Below are 19,657 nucleotides of genomic sequence, written 5' to 3' on the forward strand. Positions count from 1 at the left end.
TTTAAGATACTATTATTAAAATAAAATCAATACAATATTCACATATCATTTTCATTGTGGAATAAAAATTTAGGAAAGCATGAAAATTAGATTACAACTTTAGCAGCAGTATGTGATTATGATAAAAAATTTCGACATCCTGTAATTTGTCTACAGAAAAACTTTCATTTCCATAGCCTCTTTCTTTATTACTTGGAGGGGTATTAGTTATATTTTCTTTAAGATTTTCAGATGATGGAAGAGTTGTGATTCCACTTGCTAGAATGATGGTAGCGAGTGTAGTTGTGGTGGTAGTAGGAATTGTACTAGCGAGTGTAGTTGTGGTGGTGGTAGGAATTCTGGATGTATGTGTAGTTCTGATGGTGGATCGAGTAGTGGAAGAATTAATTGGAGCTGTAAATCTACCATTATTTTCTTCGAATTGTGGATGATAACAAACAAACTTAATAGGCATTGATCTCCATCCACAAAAGTTTGAACGAGCTGAGTTGCCTACACAATATCTCGCTGATCGTGAAGATGGATTAGCCCATTGAACAAGTCGTTCAGTAATTCCCAACCTTTGAATAATTTCATAACCAGCTATACCATAAGAACAATCCGAGGGGTTATGTTCAAATTGAATTAAATTTCGTAAAAATTCACCGTTAACCGGAAAAAATCCAAAACTAATAAATAGTATTGGAGAAATTTGAATTATATCATCTAGTTTTCTATAAAGACTCTTCATGTCTTCTCAAAAGAAATTTTTCCTAATGAATAATTCATTCGACTTTCCCCTTTTTTATTACTCATCTTTAAAGAGTTTTATAACGAAGGGAGACTTAACCGATTCCACGAATAGACACGCCCGAACTCGTCCAACATCAGCGTTCATTCAACCGAAACGACATAACACCGTTCACCCCACCGGTCACCAACCCGACCCCAACCATTCGACGATCGATCGCTCAACTCGTCGACACCCGAACCCCAAACCCATCGCATCGAAACCCGAAACCATCGCCCTCTTCACCTCATCCTTCCCACAATTCCTCTCGACCAGCACCGCATCCTTCCCACAATTCCTCTCAAACTTCATAACCTTAGCTCCCAACACTCACACACCTACCCCCCAAACTTTCCATCAGACAACACCATTCTCCGAGATTCTCGGGCTAAAATGTACCCAAAATCCAACTTTAAGTGCACAAATGTGTAGATCTGCTCTCACTATACTACTATTAACTCATAAGTTACTTAGACAAGTGAAATAAACTTATATTATTTTGGCTATTAGAGTGATGGGATTGCAGACTTACATCTTATCAGTCTAACATCTCGCTTAAAAATAACAATATAACTACATTTTTTCTGTTTGAAACATTCACAAATGCCAAAATAATTACTCATGCTGTCCAACCTTGACTAGTTATCACTATGCAGAAATCTTTTAAGAAAAAGGAAAAAATTTGAAAATTTAACTTCTTTTAAAATATGAAATAATATTTATTGCACAACTTCTACACTTCTTTTTAACATTGTGGGTTTAAAAAAGTGAATAAATAAAAGAAATTACTGTAAAAACAATGCAGGATTGGGTCAAAGCACATGTACTAAAAAATGTTCAAGTATCTTTTACATGATTTGATGTAATTTTCATGCAACTTTAACAAAAATTATTTAACTTTTGTACAAAATGACTGTTTTCAAAGTTTGTTACAGAACTTTTGACAGTTTTTCAACACATTAATAGGATTAAGCTTTTTTGGATGGAAAAACGTTTTCTATATTTAAAAGGGTACAAAAAGTCTAGATTTAGCCTATCATTCTAATATGTTTAGCACCTGGTCAATGGACCTGATGTTGAAATGAAATGATATAGGTGCACCTGGAGTCTACTACTGACCTTTCTTTAATCTCACCAGTGTTTGAATTCTTTACAAACAATTGCTCTTATCTTATCCTTCTTGCTTTCAGAGGATTGTCTGCCACCTTCTAGTTGCGACGCTCCTCGCTGCTGTCTTCACCATTTATGTGAGTACCAAATATCTGTTTGGCCTTTTTTCACAATTACTTAATATTTGACCAAATATTAAATAATGGTCTTTTCATCCATTATTTAATATCTGCAAAAGTTTTTTAATTATAAATTAATTATTAATTTTTAATTTATTTGCAAAAAATCCTTTTGAGGAACAGTAAGCTCAAAGAAAACTGTTGTGCATTTTGGTCTGAACAAAACATTTTAAGTGATTGAAGTCTATCTATTGGTAGATGTAATTGTTTCTTTTTCATAAAAAAATTGCAGCGAGCATCTAATTTCTTAAACCTTTAATTGTATTTAAGTTTTAAACTCTTCTAAAACTTTACAAACTTTTTGTTTCTATTCATAAAGGCATGGTTTTTAAGCTTTTCAAAAAGGTTATATAAGGCACTAATTATAGAACAACAAGGAAAATCTTAAAAAAGCAATGAACTAATATCATTAATCATCTTACAAGACTATGACAGCATTTGACCTAATATAATTATTGTGTTACCTTTTATTTAGGTTTTTAGTATTTGATGCCTGTTGCATAAACTCTGCAATAGGTCAGCCCCTCTGTAAATAACTTTGATGTCCTGCAATTCATACGTTTTTCATCAAGCTTACAATGTTTCACAACCACTTCACCAGCATAGGTTTATCATATGAAACTGACTTGTTATAAAGAGAATAGAAAAAAGTTTCTCGTTCACATGAACAATAAGCAGAAAATTTCTATTTGCCAACAGCTTTTGCTGTTTATCGCAGTTGAATATTTGAAGTGCATTTAAGTTCATGAACTAACTGAATTGAAATGCTATTACAATTATATATGATCAGGCTTTTTCAAAAAAATTGGTGGGATTTTTATGAATCCTGGCAGTCCAAAGTTCCGTGAGAGATTACCGGTTGTAATATTCATGCACACAATTATAATGACAATCAGTAAGAAGTTGATTGCAACAGACGGTATATAGTTTTTGGATGTCAAGAGTTCAAATTCTGTACGCTGCAAAGTTTTTCCTCAAACTAACACTAGCTCTGTAAGAATGAACGCACACAGTTATTATTATAGTAAAACCTGTCGTGCTGGCAAATGAGTGCAACATGAAAGTTGGTGTAACAGTGAGGAGCCTGAATGCTAAACTGAAACTCTGAGTTCAAATGCAGTAATTTCTTTGCTTATTGTGATTTAGGGCAATCTTACAGTAAACATTGATAAACATTTTGGTTGTTCACTAATGTGAGTAGTATGCTCTTTTACTATATGAAAATTCCAAAATTAAGCCAAGAAGTTGTTCATTTAAGAAGCAAGTGCAAGCAAGTGTTTCATACTTCGTTGTCTTGGCATCAATAACAATAACAATAACAATAAGCTGATTTGTACACATTTTAGAGTGATGGTAGACCAGATATGGAAGGGACAACTCTTTGCATTGTCCAAGCTTTCTTCATTCAACTTTTTGGTAAGGTTTAGTTTGATTTCCCAGTCTCATGGTCAGGAAAAAATATGTTGATTTATAATTTAACTATTATATAACTAAGTCATATAGCCGAACACCGAAACAACAATGTATATATTACTTTTTCGACCATAATTATTTTTTAAAACACTTTTTTTCCAATTATACCATGCAAAAATCATAGAACTAAAAAATAGTTGGGTAATGAAATCAAATATTTGGTTTAAAATATAGCGTTTAAAACACCTTTTTCTGCCTAGAGGACAAATATAGCTGGAACTTTGGTAATGGAGCTAGCGGCGATACTTTCAAAATATGACATTAAAGTACAGATGTCATATTATGTCATAAATGGTTTATATTACTTAAGTTGAAGCAAGTCAAAAACCTGCTCTGTCCTGTCGAAAGGAGGACACAAACCTTGAAGATCTTGAAACCTTAATTTAAAATTTAAATTAGATATTTAAAATGGAATTTTAAATAGAATTTAAAATAGATATTGTTGCAATAAAATATGCTAGGAAAAATGTAAATTTGTAATTGGCAAAAATGCAATTTTTTTTTTCAACAAATCAATCAAAAATGCTAATTTATATCAATCAATCAAGCTTGTATGTTTTTTTGTAAAGAGATCTGCTCATAAATCGCTTTTTGTATTAAAATTGGCTTTTATGTCGTAGGCAGTCATTACAGTAGAAACTTTGTTGGCAGAAAATTTTTACTGTTAAAAGATATCATTCTGTAAAGAGTTGCTTTAGACATACATATTTTTTGATACTTTACCTCAAGCGCTAGAGTTAAACTAGCGTATTGGACAATCATTTTTTCTAACGTCCTTAGCCTGGCTTGTTCCGAAAAATGCACAGACAGACATCGGTCCTGCTATAGTAAAGATTTCGATGCCAATTTGTGTCAGAAGAAATTACTTTTTTAGGTTTTGCTGAGTTTCTCTGGTGTGTCAATTTCACAATATTTCTCTTCCTGCTGATGGTGAAACACAAAGATACAAGCAACTATGAGTGGTGAGTCCCTGACAAATCTTTTTTTAATTAAACGGCTAGTCTATTTTGTGTTCTTACAGCATGTTCAACTTTTACTAATGTAGTTAGAAAAAATGCTGTTTTCTGGAAAAATCTAAAAATTATCAAGCCAATGAGAATTGTCATTACATCATATGCTATTTACACAACATACGAGCAATGTAAACAAGGCCTTTAATGGACTCTTTGAAATTTGAAGTTTTTAGCAGTAATTTCTATCCTAATTCATGCTGAACTGACTTTCTCAAGTTTTGAAGATAATCAGAGATATTTTTGACCTTCAATTGAACAATAAAAATAACTGTTGGATAATTATTTGTCAGCCTCAAAGAATTTTGCAGTTATACCTCAAAATTCTTCAAGTAGGTGTTCTCAGAAATTTTCGTTTTTGCTTGCGTTCTATTTTTATTAGTTTCTCTTTTAAAAATTGTTTTTCTAACCAACCAACCATTCTTATGCATTTCGCAACTCCTGTTGCTTCTAAAAAGTTCACAAGCAATCTCTTTCATTCGAAAATTGCAGGCAACACAACATTAAAACATTACTTATTAGTGGCTGTAGTTTATAAGATTTAGTTGGCCCCTCTTTGTAGGCTGTATACTACTTCAACATGGACCCTTACATCTTTCACTGCCTGCCTTCCTCTTAGTGTCTCGGGTGCATATGGCCCTGCATCTGTGCCTTTCTGTTGGATATCTGACAAACACTCAAGCTGGAGGTTTGCAATGTAAGTGTGTTTTAAAGAAAAGTATTTTGTTAGTTATTATCAAAGTTATCTCTAGTCATATACCATATAAGATAATGGTATTATTTACAATCGCTGCAAATCAAAATTGACTTGATATTATCTATTATATACCATCAATAGTTTCTAAAATTTAATCTGTTGTAAAAACCCAGCGACATTACTTTTGTCTATATACTAGCTGTGCTACCCGGCGTAGCCAAAGTATTAAACATCAGCTTCTAAACAATTAAAATGTAAGGAGTGTTGCCTGCCACTGCTGTTAGCCTGGCAGATTGCCAATGGAAAATTTTAGTAAGCTGACTAATGACAATCACTTACATGTACTTCTGCAATCACCATGCCTGGTATGCAAAACCGTTTGGTATGGGCTCCCATATAGCGACTTATATCGGCACGCTATCAACTCATTCTCTGTGGCCTATTGAGTAGGGCGTTGTACTGGAGGGTAGGTAGGGTCTGAGATCAGGTCTTATTTGGTACAATTCCTTTATTCCAAGATTTTATTGGCTATAGCCGGAATGCATACATATGGACATACTTTGGAAATTATGTATATATATTTTCGTGTTTGTCTGTTGTTTGTCTGTTCAGTTATATCAATAGTTATAGGAAAAAATACGCTTCACACTGGATTTTTACTCAGAAACGTCTCTCCTACCAATAAGCAAGCGAACAACTAAGCCACACGGGTTACAATTGAGTAATTGTGCACATAATTGTTACACTTGCTAAATTTAATAGCAATTGGATAAAATACTCATGCTTCACACTTATGGTTCACACCTGAGCTAACTCACTAGCAGAGAAGATTTTCTAAATGAAAAATGCACTTCTAGATTTCTCTATAATTCTGTTATATGTGTGTATATCATCATTTTGATTACACTCATAGCACACGTAGAAGTTGATGAACACTTTCATTTTAAAGGTAAATGGTAAAAAATGCTGAATGTTTTTTGTTACTCGTGCAACGCTGGGCATTCATTCGTATATAAATAAATTTGAGTGTTTGTTGTTAGTTGTCCACTTGTCCAATTATAGCGATAAAGTTATAGAAGCAAACAATTTACTTTGCACTGGAATTGAGCTGTAAACCTTCAGGTGCGCAGATAGGCATACTATTCCCTAAGCCAAGCGGCTATATTGCTATACAACATAATCCTTTTGACCATAATCATTACACTGAGAAAAACACGCAGGCTGAAAGCGCTCGCAAAAATGCTATTGGTAGCTACTAGTACGCCTAAAGACTATGATTGATTGTGTGAGAAATCATGACACGTAACGACTAAAAGCTTATTTCATGGCTCTTATTATGGTAAAGACTTTAATAAGGTTAAATTACTAGCTTCAGTTACTCAAATTAACAATTGTGCAAGGCTCTTTATAAGCTAGTTAGCCAAATTGACCAATGCCAACTAAATTAACTGCTGTTGTTTTACGCAGCCTTTTATCCCTTTTGCAACACTAGGTATTTATCTAGGTGTTGATAGAAACAAGCATTTTTTATGCTAGCATGAGTTGAATGATTTGTAACAGAATTTTAACCATTACAAATAGTTGCATAAAGCTATTGGCATTTGACATTAGGCATGTTTTCAATATTATTCAACAATCTGAATATTTATGAGTCATTAAATGCTCTGAAAAATTATTTGCTTTCAAAGAATTATAATGATTATTAACCAAATTACAGTTGTGGCCACTCTCTAATGGTTTAAAAGCTTTGTTGCACACATTTATGATTAATACAGTAATATTTATTGATAGGTTTTTAGAAATTAAAGAAAATATAATTGTTTTTAATCATTTTCACTGCCTATTCATTTATTGTAAAAAAGATTAAAATTGTTTTTAGGAGTTCGCTAGTTGTTAGGAGAGTATCTCCAAATGAAAAAGACTAGACAACTATAATGTGGTCATTTTGGATAAGAAAGCTGTTTATAGTTTTAAAACAGTTTATTAGGGTGATGGAGAGGTTTGACAAGACTTCCATAACATAAATGAATTAAGACGTGTTAAATATTGATCAATAACATCTATTCACATGAAGCTCGCTGTTGGATTTATGACAGCGATATATCAAACTTTCAACACAATTTTTTGCTCAGTTAGTATTTATGTTACCAAGAAGTATTATAAATTATATATTAAAAAAATTAAAAATACTTTTTTTTGTATAAATATATATAAATGTATATATAAATACATACCTATATATTAATATATATAAATTACCAGCCTAAGTACAGCCTGACAAGCACCAAGCGCAAAACAACTTTTTAGCTGCTACAAAAGATCTTTAGTCAAAATCACCTAATTTTTATATACTCAACTCAAATTAACTTAATTTCTTTTTTTTTATACGGCATATAACAACAAATGAAATTATATATAAAATATATATAAGTAAATTTATACATATGTTTATATATGTACTTGTGTATATGTTAATAAATGTATATGTAGGTATTTTTAGATGTATCGAGTATAGGTATTTATGCATATATATATTATATAATGTATATATTACTTTTTGCTTTTTTCCAACACAAGCTTTTAGCATTTATTTACTTTTTTATTTTCTGTAGATACTGGTATCCAGTTTTCACGGGACTGGTACTCATGGTTCTAGCCTACGTGTTCATGATATGCCACGCTAGACGAGAGCTCAGCAAATTTCAAGGACACTGTAACACGCAAGTGCACCATAACACTAACATACGGGTAGGAACCTCAGCTAGACATTATCTTCTGATTTGTGAGCTAATTTTTTGATTGAGCATTTCAAACTTAAAGTTGAAAGTAGCAGGCTATCTACTTAAAGCCTTTTACAGAAATTGGTAAATTTCACATCCCTAATAAATTGGTTGCATTATTTTTAAGTCTGTTGATTTTCTCTTAATAGGTTTTAATAATGAAATATCATAAATACTATTCTGATAGCATAGTATAAAAACTTGTTTGTTTTTATGACGGATGAATTGGATTGTTTGCAAATAAACGTAATTGACAATTTTTGTATTAAACATTTTTTACTTATTATTCTTTAAATCGGTAGACTGAGGATATAGGCCACAGGTGGATAATCTGAATTTCAGTAGTTCAAGTCTTGCACAATGCAATTTTTATTTTCAATTTCCAATTTTCAACTTCCAATTCTGGCTTTGAATGAATGGATACAGTTATTGTTATAGTAAATACTGGTACGCTGACAGTCCACAGCAAAATAAGCAATATTTGTGTTCCAATTTATGGTTTGTCACTTAGAAAGCGAATTATATTGAATATTTGGCATGAGTTGAATAGTTCAAAACAATATTTAAAACATGTAGCAGTAGGAATTAGGATATATTTTACTTAAAAATAGTAACCGATCACTCTCACATGTTGATATTACTGTTGATCAGCCATAACATGAAATGTGTTACACTTCATCAGAAAATTAAATATTCGGAAACGTCAGACACAGTTACTTTTAGTTCATCTTCATAGTATCCTTTATTATTTGATTCAGTTTTGGTAAAAACTATTCATTAATTTAATTAGCTCTTTATTCATAATTCTTATTACTCATGGAGTGTGTGCCTGTCCGTGTTAGTGTGCTTGCGAGAGTGAGTGTGTGTGCATATGCATGAGTGTGTCTATGTGTGCGAGTGTGTGCGTGTGTGCGTGTGTGGGTGTGTGCGTGTGCGTGTGTGTGTGCGTGTGCGTGCGTGTGCGTGCGTGTGCGTGTGTGTGCGTGCGTGCGCGCGTGCGTGCGTGTGTGTTCAACTGTTAGTTTGAGTAAATGCTTTGCATTCACAATTATTTTTGTCCAATTTAGCCAAAGTTTTCAGCCATATGCTTTTTCCTTCTGACAACAAGGTGAAAATTTAAACCAGAATATCTAGTGTGACAACTAATCTGTACTCTTAGACTGCTTAAACACTTAATGGAGGCTGTCTGAATTAAATAGGAAAAACCTCAGACTGGCAGGCTATATGCTGAGCGTAATATAATTCTACATAGAACTTTGTAGTCATTATACAATTTACCTGTTTAGTCTATAAGTTCATTCTTATACATAATAAGAATGAACTTAACTTTACAGCAGGATTTAGGTATTTAATTTATTGATTTGTTTGTTTGTTGATACCATTAAACAGACTATCCAAACAATAAATAGCTTCCTGTTTCCTGTTTAACAGACGCTGGTTGACAATTACCTCAAGCCTTTGACCACATACTTTGCACTTTTTCTCTTCATAAATCTGGTTCAACTTGCTAACAGAATACAGAATGAACGGTCTGCACCATTGTTTGTTTTTGTGGTAATCCACATGATCAGCATTACCTCATATGGTAAGTATGCACCCTGGTAATTCTTAAGTCCTGATGTACTGAAATATTGGCTTATGACCTATCCACCTAATTGAAGCTATTTGTTCTCGAGTTTTGTCCGATTTTGAGCAGCTTTGGCTTACTGGCTAGTAAATTACCCACATTGCAAGTGTTGACCAATTCTGATGGTAAATCTTGTCATGACAACAAACAGTAACAATGATGGGACAAAAACATGCTTGCTCTAGTGTGAAAATAGTTTTACAGTAAATCAGTCATCTGTGTTGCTTAATAATAATAAAACCATATGACTCTACATTTAGTAACAAAAATTTAGCTTGTACGATAGGTAACAGCATTATATTACTTCATTAATTTATACTTTGCAACCTCATTGCTAGTATTGATTATATTGGCTACGTTTTCATTTCTATAAAGTATCATATTATAAGTAGTTAGACTTTTAGCAATGTGCCTATATGGACTAAATTATATTTACTATTGGTGCAGAAAAAACAGCTATTTCAAAAAATTAAACTCATTTTTCAAATTTTAAATATGTTATAATTATTTTAGAATTTTCCAGAAAAGTCTGCTATCAGTGTTTAATCTATTTTAAAATTAATATTGATACACCTTTTGCCAGTTCTAAGATTTGGGGTCTAATTATTAAGCTAATGATGTAAATCATTGTGAAATAAATAGCATCATTATTGATTATTTAAAAGTAGCAAAATATCAATTCATTTTAGTCATTTTTTACTACAACAAAATTGATTTTTGCTAAGCATAAACCACTCTGTTCCTTTACTAGATGTAAAAAGTTTTACGATAAAAAATGGCCTAGTTGATGTATATGGAATAAATTGAGAAAGGTTTGTACTCTAAAACAATGAAAGTTTTGGCAATGCAGGTATAGTACTCTGTGCTCTCTTCTTTGTCTCAAATGGAAGAAAAGCGTTCACAAGAAGAAAGTTTCAGGAAGGACTCAATGACCTGGCAAAGAATTTACAACTTTGCAGGCGGCCATGTAAGTAAAAGAAACGTCACTAGCGCTACCAGATATTTGATTTTTTTTATAAAATCAAATATATTTTATTTAGCATTTTTAATGTAATAATATAGTTTTAAGTATCAATCTGGGTTTAATATTAAAACATGTGATATTGTAGTATGTTGCTTTTTAAATTAACAACTATTTGAGCATTTGTGAAAACTTCACATGAGTTTTTCTCTTTCTTTTAATTAATAGAATTCTAATAATGCCTACTTTTATCTACGCATCTTAAATTTTAAAATCAACAAGTTTAACTTGATTTTTTTCTAACACAACTAAAAACTGCATGTTTTCCTTGTAAGATAGCTTATGGCCTACGTTTGTGTCCATATGCAGTCGAACCATATGAATGTTCGTAATCACTGATAATTAGTATTATGCCAAGATTGGGTTAAAAACCATCTGGCTCTGAAATGCCAGCTTTTTTGACAACACGTTAATCAATTTTGGATAATTCTAAATTATAAAGAAACGCCGACATGCATCAACGGCTTTTGAAGGCACTAAAGGATTGGCCGAAGATCTTCTGTCAAGCATCAGTACTCTGAAGCGCCGAATCATGTAGTATAAAAGACAAATGTGTACTGAGTTAGCGCAAGACGAAACAATGGTGCAGACTTCACATTTTGTGTTCTGTAGGCGAGTTGAAAGACATTTATGAAAATAATAAGCAAAAAGTAAGAAGTCAAGGGCTGAAAATAATTATCACCAAGCGTCTGTAAAACAGAAAGTGAAAAGCTAAACAAATAGTTGCAAGACTTAATCCTGCTGTGAACTTACTTCCACTCTAATTAGGTAAAGAGTTATTACTAGTTAAAAGCTATTGATAACAAAAATATTGAGTTAAAACTTTACTACATTAATATTTCATGTCCTGCATATTTTCTGCCAATATTTTATGGAATAATAAATGAAACCTATGCGTATAAGCTGAATTCAGGCAAGTGTATACACTGTATATGCTCAAGTATTCATTGACTTCATGTATAAATCAATAGGTATTTCAAAGCACATAATTGCATTATTCTATGCATTACTCATGCAAAGTCAACTCTGCTATTCCAGAATACTTCGGAGCAAGTATTCTAAACCTGAATTGATTTTTTCTATTTTGCAATAAGCATAACTTTCAAAATTTAAAGTTACTTTACTCGGTGCCGTAAATTGACTTCTTTGATATGTTTTAAACAAGGTTTGGAATGATTTTCTCACCGTATAATTTGGGTAAAGTATTCTCAATACAACGGGGAGTAACTGCTCCCTGTTCTCAATGTGGTTGCTAGTATGACGCTGGTAAACATTCAAAAATGTAATCCTGTACTTGACAAAAAGAATCTATGAATCAAGTTCGATCGAAGTGTACTTGCATTAGACTCAACTCGGAACTCACAGTTGTAAAATTTTACTAAGTGCTTTCTCAAATATATCAATTGTTAAATTAATACCGATTGGTGACAGTCCTGCAAAGCAGTGCTGACTGCCATGCAGTGATTATACCATCGTAATGACATTGTAAACTTGTTTGCTGGTGATAGATACCTTGTTTTCACTAATATTTGATGCGACTGATTCGGTCAACTAACTTTAACACTTATATGATGAAACACCATTATTATGAGGACTTGTTAAGGCTTCGTACATGGTATGTATATTGCAACAGTAATAGAGCCTTTGTTGGATATTCACATTCTATTCGACTTGTCAGCAACATGTCCATAAACATTACTCATGTAAAAGTCAACTCTAAAGGTTTACCTTTTAAACTGCCTCCCAGAGGCTTGACTCATACCTGAATATATACTGTAGCTTTTTCTTTGGTAGCTGTGGTACAATCATACACTTTTGAGCCTGGTTCCACGCTAAGCCCGACTTTCCATCAAAAGACGAGCAACCCAACGATAGATTATTGCACTGATGTGAGTCGAGAGAAGAAAAGAGTGCCAAGGAAGCGGCCTCGAAGATATTTTGCACACATTTTCTTTCCTCAGCAAGAACAGCACAAACACTCGAGTGTCAACACTGATACACATCCTCCTGTCTCAGTTCAAGATGACAGCAATCCTGAATCAGAAGCCTGTCCACCAAGCGGCATAGAGATCACTCATCTGTAATTGTCACCCTCAATAAGATTTATGAATAAATTCCAATTTGGTTAAGTTTGGTTATTTTTTTACATTTGCTTACAAATGAACAAAATCACTTTTTTCAATTCTATAATGGCAGTTTATAAAACCTAAAAAACACAAACAATTGCTTACTATTTACATATGAAGCGTCGGTTTCCATATATGGAGTCATTTATCTGTGAGCAAAGTTTTTGCGTTTTATGCCAATGCATGTGGTTTAAAACTTACACATCTGTAATCTGTGATAAAACTGCCTAAATTGACTAAATGGCATGAATCCTATTATTGAGCAATTTTTCACCAAAGCAAATCTTACTAAGCACCAATGGGTGCCTCCCATACTTTGTTAGCGTCTATTAAAAAAACAAAAAAACAACCACATGCTATCTATTTACCAATTATTTTTTTTATGTTTTTTTTGTTCATCTTATGGCAAATCACATTCATTTGTTCAATAGTATAAAAGGTAAAGTCCTACGCACTAATATATCTCAATGGTGATATATTAGTATGATATATGATACATGTTGCTGCTATTTTATGTATTTATTCCAATTTTTTCAACAAAACACGGAAACATTGAACAAAAAAAAGATACTTATATTAGCATGGATAAATATATAAATATATGCTTAAATATGTTAACTTAAATGGGTGGTAGTGTCTACTCAAGCTGGTAGACACTAGCTTGACAGAGACGTGAGAGTTTGAGCCCTTGTTTCAATGTCGTAGCCCTTCTCAATAAGGTGTTTTTCTGCAGCTCACTTGTGTTGATTGTTGCTGGTAATTAGACAGACCGTATTCGATTTGCGAGTTTTATTGTACCCGATACTCCAATGCATACTAGAAAGACAGTTGATTGTATATGCCGGAGCTTTTCAATCTCATTTCTGAGTAAAATATAGCTCCCTACTTTATCTTTTCTTGACTGAAAATTTTGTGGTCTTTGGGTACTGTTATATTTATTATAGAAGCCCTCATTTCTCATACTCTCTCTATTCCTTATGATAAAATTGTTTCTTTGTTGGAAGAAAAAAAGAAAATTTGAGAAAATTGTGAAAGGGTGAGAAAGACGTCTTATTACATAGTCTTGATGTTCACTACTCCTAGCATTTGTTTTATTTAACTCCGACAGGTTTGATTATATAAAGTTTTGTATATAATACTGTCAGTATATATGGCAGTATGGTGTGCCAGGTGTATCAGGTGTGCCAAATAACTGCAAAACTAAGCATAATGTGATGTCATAATGGTGAATTATTTGAGCAGTAGTTAGCATATTGGCTCACAAAGCTGAAGGCTGGAATTCCAGCACCTGTATTATGATGTTTTTAACTACCAACTTGGAACATTTAGAATGATATCTTATTACAGCAAAAACTTTATTTAAAATCTTAGTTTAAATTAGAATAAGCTTTGATATATAAGGCTGCCAATCATTACTTCTAGTTCATCTAGGATCTCCAACTAACTGACCTGGAGAAACCAACAAACACACTAAGTAAAAGTCTACTTTAGTGAGTACCAAGTTATTTATTCGGAAGAAAGGTTTCTAAAGACCAGTGAACTTTATGCATGAGATCATTTGTTATGTAGAGAAAAATGTGGTTTTATCAGCATCAATAGTACAAGAAAATCGGACAACATACAAAGTGCTTTTAATGTTAGTAGGTAAGTGAGTGTGTATTTGTCGAAATAAAAGAAATAAAAGGTTTTTCTATATGCTTTTAATACTGATGCTAACTGAAAAATACAGAAAAAAAAATTCAAACCATAAAAATCATATTAATTGGTAAAAATGTGATTAAGATACAATATACACTTGGATCTAAAACAGTGTTTGCGTAGGTTCACTCTAAATTTTATCACAGAGAGACATTCTGAGGGTGGTTTTGTCAAAACTAAGATTGGTGTGGCTTCTGATATTATCAACCTTAAGCTTTTTGTGGCTAGGCGGCGGTCATATAGTTGTTAAATAGACTGCAACTCTGAAACGCCAATAAATTTCATAGCTGATTTTACTACCCTTTGTAGTCACTTCTTAGAGTCATTGGTGAGATGGGAAAAACAACTCCCTGATGGTAAGTTAGAACACTTTTAATAAAAAATGTATAGCATGTTGTGATGAGACTAGCGTTTATATCCATATGGCACAGCTTAATATTAATATGTAGTTTTTTGCGGGCTTTGGATACACACAATTCAGTGTTGGCTTTAAAGTCTAGTTTCTGGTTCAGAACTGTGCCAAGATAGGTGAATAATTTTGACACCTGTTGAATAGCCAAATTGTTTATGACTAAATTGTGGACGGCAGGGTTATCACGAAAGTTACTGAAGACTATTTATTTAGTCTTTTTAGAGTTTTGAAGATGGTCATTGTCAGAGCACCAGCTACTGAGATTATCTGCTTCAACCTAGAGGTTTGATGTTTGTGTACCTGTAAGGAACTCCAGGGCGACCGTCCCGTCCTGGAGTATTGATGTTTGATGCATTTGCTGTTATCGTGCTGACAAGGCATATTTTACACATAGACCGAGAACATCAAGGAACTGATTATGCACCCCTGAAGAGCTCCTGTTAATGATTTTAATATGACTAATGTATATATGCAGAGTTCATAACAGTTTGTGTTCGGTTGGTAAAAAGCTGTATAGCAAGTTGATTATGTTTGGATAAATCCAGGCCGAGAAACCATTTTCTTTATTAACAGCGAAGGTGTTAGAAGCGTTTGTGTAGCCAATAAAGAGAGCTCTCACAAGGTTCTTAGCATTCTTATCCAAATGTTCGCTTTCAATATCTATAAGTACAATCAGCGCATCTGGTGGATCGGTTTGGCTTGTACGCAAACTGGCTCTCATCAGTGAATAGTGATGTTAAGTGACTACTAACTAGCCTCTGGGCAAAAGTCCTTAGGTGCTATTACATCTGTACATCATGGAATTGGTTTAATATTTGAAGCTTTCTAGACTGATGCAAAAGTTTTTTAGTAAGTTCTTAGGCAAGGTTTTAGTAAATGGATGTGCTAACGATGTGGCGATTATTTTCAAGAGCCTAACTGGAATGACATCTGGACCCAGGCTGCTGTTGACCTGTACATTTCTAATGACAACATAAACTTCCTCAATAAAAAATAAACTTTTACATAATATTTGATCAGGGAAAATAGGCGAATAATTATGCTCTTCAAATCTGTTATAAACCTTATAAAAACATCAGCATCTAGTGAGCACTTCTGAGACATGTCTTTTAGTTTCGAAAAAGATTTCAGATTAGACCAAGCTATACAACTGTTGGATTGCATGGACCCCTCAACCTGAGAAGCATAAAGTCTCTTAGCTTGTTTGATTGCAGGCTATACTTTAGATTTGAGTATGCGGTATTGTTCTTAGTTATAGGGAAAGGCAGTAGTGCGCTTAATTGTTGCTCAAACTTTTGATTTTTGGAGTGATCCAGGTCTTGTCATTCTCATAGGTGTTAAATTACTTGGATGGTATTTGTTTGCCTATGCAAAAGTTCAGGTAGCTGATAAATGTATCCCATGCTTTGAAGACATCAGAGCAGGAGTTAAGTAACTGGAACTAGTTACTATCATCAAGGCAGCTTAGCAGTTTGTCTACGTTGTGTTTACTCTAGACCTGTCTGGTGATTATCCGTGTTTTTGCTGATTTAGGTATTGGAGTGTAGCTAGGCAGTAGAAGGACTGAGTCATGATTAGAATTTCCAATTTTTGACAATTTGATGCATTTATAGCTTTCCTTCATATTTACATAACATTTATCTAGGGTTTCGTTCCTTCTGGTTGTACATGCAGCCTGCTGATAAAAGTGGGGAAGTCTCCCATTCACACTACTGAAATCACCTAGTGCCATGATAGTTAATTTGCGATTTCCTTTTTCAAGATATTCAATGTTATTGTTTTATCTTATGCACAGCGTCCTTCATGTCTGCAGAAGCAGGCAGTACAAACAATGTGTATTATACTACAATAATGATGATGCAGGGGATTTCCCTAGGTAAATAAAATTGTTGTAGTCTGACTGCCATTGTCTCCAGGGTCATTGCTGAATGGGTTGATATTAGAGTAGCGTCATTGGACCGCTTATTATTCCTGTAAACAATTAATCCACCTTATTGCTGCTTATTAGTAGAGCTATTGTTTCTATCCCTTCTCATGGACAATATCCGGGTAGAGCTATTTGGCAGTCTAAGTGAATATTGATGAGCAGGTTTCTGTCAAAACAATCACGAGCAGTTCTCGGGGAAAATATGAAGTCACAATGCATTCAAGCTGGTCTATCTTGTTATACCCTGTTATATCTTGTTGACAGCTAGATGATAGAAGCAGCTAATTTAATCCTGCCATGGTTTTGAGACTCTTTTGCTTAATTTTTAATGCTTGGTTTCTTGCCACGTTTTTTTTATTCAGTAAAACCTCAGGTGATCGCTTCTTGACTTTAGCTCCATGTTCTACTGTTCAGAAACGTTTTGGAGTGTTTTAGTTGATCTCCCGATGCTCAGTAGTGTTCTACCACTGATTTGGATATAGTAGGTTGCGGTAGCTGCTTTAGCTGATATAAAGCTTATTTTAAATTAACATTTTTGAGAACACTTTTAAAACAGGGCTACCACTATCGACGCCATTTTTATTATAGCCGTAAACCGGCAAGTCCAAATGTGTTTGAGTTTCAATATTTTAAATAATTCATTTGTGTTCAGTCTTGGAACTATTTAGAATTTTTCAATTGTTTATCAGCCGGTATCTCCAAACTTAGTTCAGTGAATGTATACAGTTCAACTGTGTATAGGCATGAGAGACAAGAAAACAGGTCAATGACATACCTGACAGCTGCATTGTTTCAAGATAGATCATTCATAACATTACTTTCTTTTTGCGAGCTTATTACACCCCACACAAGCAAAATATGTAGGTAAAACAGGCTTCGTTGTATTTACTGTGCAGCTTGGTTTATGTATTCTTTCCAAACAATATCAGTAAAACCATAAAGTAAAAGGCCCTTACATTGCGAAATGGTTGAAGGACTATAAGCCTACTGCAAAGATATTTTCTATGATCAGATTTTCTGGTGCAATGACTCACAGGGGATACTCAAGCATCTGCCTCAATTTTTTATTGACTGCTTTACTAAACCGTCGAGACTTTAATGACAGTTATACAATGTTTCATAGTGGTTACAGAGAATATAGAACTGAGGAAAGTGTGCTTGCTACCACTTTGCTACCATATTATGAGTCTAATGCTAAACGCTAAAAAGCCCAATTGACCTGACCGACAAAAACAAAAAACAGGTTATTCAACCAGATCATGCCCTGATCAAAAAGAGACATCCAGTGTAATAAGTTTTACGGTTGCACACGGAAGCAAGATGAGTCATTTGGAGAGTTCCTATCAGCCCTCGGTAATCCATTAAACATGACAACTTTCACACAGAAGAGGGATACATAGCCCTCTGAAACAGGACAGTTTTTTTTAAAACTGTTTAAAACCTAAATGTCTCAACAAATGAATAGCACTCTAGTCTAAAATGCAACAAATTCCATCATAGCATGACATTATCATCTCCTGAGGCTCAAAACACAGCTGTCAAATTACACAGGGCTAAAAGCTTTAGTTCCCTGCAACCAAAAACCTGTGACCACTACTAACCAGCAGGCTTGCAACTAAGAAATAGCTGTCCTATAGACAAATAGTTAGCTGGCGCTACGCTTAAGGATAACATTAGTCAATGCAATGCTTGTCTCATAAAAGTTTTGTGCCAACTGTAGCAATGAGGGGCATATGAAAAAGGTCTGATGAATAAGTATCAAAATGGCTTTTGTAAACATTTTGGTACAATCAGTATTACCAAAAGAAATGGAAAAAATTTACATAAACATCATCATCAGTCAGTTGAAATCTGAAGAAAGGCACAAAAATGTAGATTTGAGAGTAACAGATTCAAGTTGGCACCTGGTCACTTAATTTACAGCACTGAAATCATTTTCTGACAATTTGTTGACTACCCGTTTACATCACAAACTATAAGCGGTGATTATGCACATTTGTCAATTATTCATTTAAAGTTTAGGAAATACTGTCACTCATGTTGAACTAGAAGTTTGCTTTTCTGATGGAACTTTTTGTGTTGGATTCATTTTTGGTTTATACCTTGTTTAATTAGTTTGGTCTAAAGATTTAGACTAGAATCAGCAGTTTCCACTATAAGACGTGTAAACTGTTCTTCCTTTTTCACAAATATAGTAAAGTCAGTTTTTGCAGATACCTAAGAAATTTGCTTTGCAAACATACTGTACAACCACAAAAGCTGCAAATAAGTTGGGTAAATCCTTGAAACTGTTTCTTGTAGGATCTGCACAAATTGAAAAGTACACAAAATCAAAAGATATACAAAAACTTACAATTGAAAAAGGTGGAACACTTTCATCTTGTTTGCAAATAAAGTTTTTTTTCTATTCAATTTTATATAGAATTCATCATCATAAAAAAGACTATTGTTCACATGACCTGCTATGTAATATAGAGGGGAGCAGTGAAAAACAAAAAGACAAAACACGTCTAGCACAACAAGGCAAACGTCATTTCAACAAGTGTAAAAAACATGAATTGAAAAGTGATAAGGACCTGAAGGTGATTCTTCTTCAATAATTTATGTTTGAGGAGTCTATCACTAGTTTGGGAAAAGTCGATAAAGTGCAACTGCGAATCGTTAACAAGGTAAAGTGCAAATAAATTCGCAGTAGTCCACTCAATATCCATTAGAAGCATGGAAACCCAGTGATTGTGTAGCTAAACTAAATAACGTACTAGCATTATAGAGAACTATTGGGAAGTAAATATCTCTCTCATCATCATACCACTGAATCTTGTGCCCTT

The 19,657-nt window shown here is 33.5% G+C and overlaps 1 protein-coding gene across 1 annotated transcript in view; it reads left to right on the forward strand.

Moving 5' to 3' along the window:
- Positions 1-13,368, forward strand: part of LOC137401949 (cyclic AMP receptor 1-like) — a 38,157-nt gene extending 24,789 nt beyond the window's left edge. Inside the window, exons 4-11 of the mRNA XM_068088420.1 lie at positions 1,960-2,016; positions 3,405-3,474; positions 4,406-4,493; positions 5,104-5,238; positions 7,851-7,986; positions 9,450-9,603; positions 10,496-10,612; positions 12,461-13,368. Of these exons, the coding sequence (XP_067944521.1) occupies positions 1,960-2,016; positions 3,405-3,474; positions 4,406-4,493; positions 5,104-5,238; positions 7,851-7,986; positions 9,450-9,603; positions 10,496-10,612; positions 12,461-12,750 (1,047 nt within the window). The 3' untranslated portion in view covers positions 12,751-13,368. The remainder of the gene's footprint in view (positions 1-1,959; positions 2,017-3,404; positions 3,475-4,405; positions 4,494-5,103; positions 5,239-7,850; positions 7,987-9,449; positions 9,604-10,495; positions 10,613-12,460) is intronic.
- The last annotated feature ends 6,289 nt before the right edge of the window (positions 13,369-19,657 follow it).

This window comes from Watersipora subatra, chromosome 8 (genome assembly GCF_963576615.1).
Source record: "Watersipora subatra chromosome 8, tzWatSuba1.1, whole genome shotgun sequence".
Taxonomy (NCBI): domain Eukaryota; kingdom Metazoa; phylum Bryozoa; class Gymnolaemata; order Cheilostomatida; family Watersiporidae; genus Watersipora; species Watersipora subatra.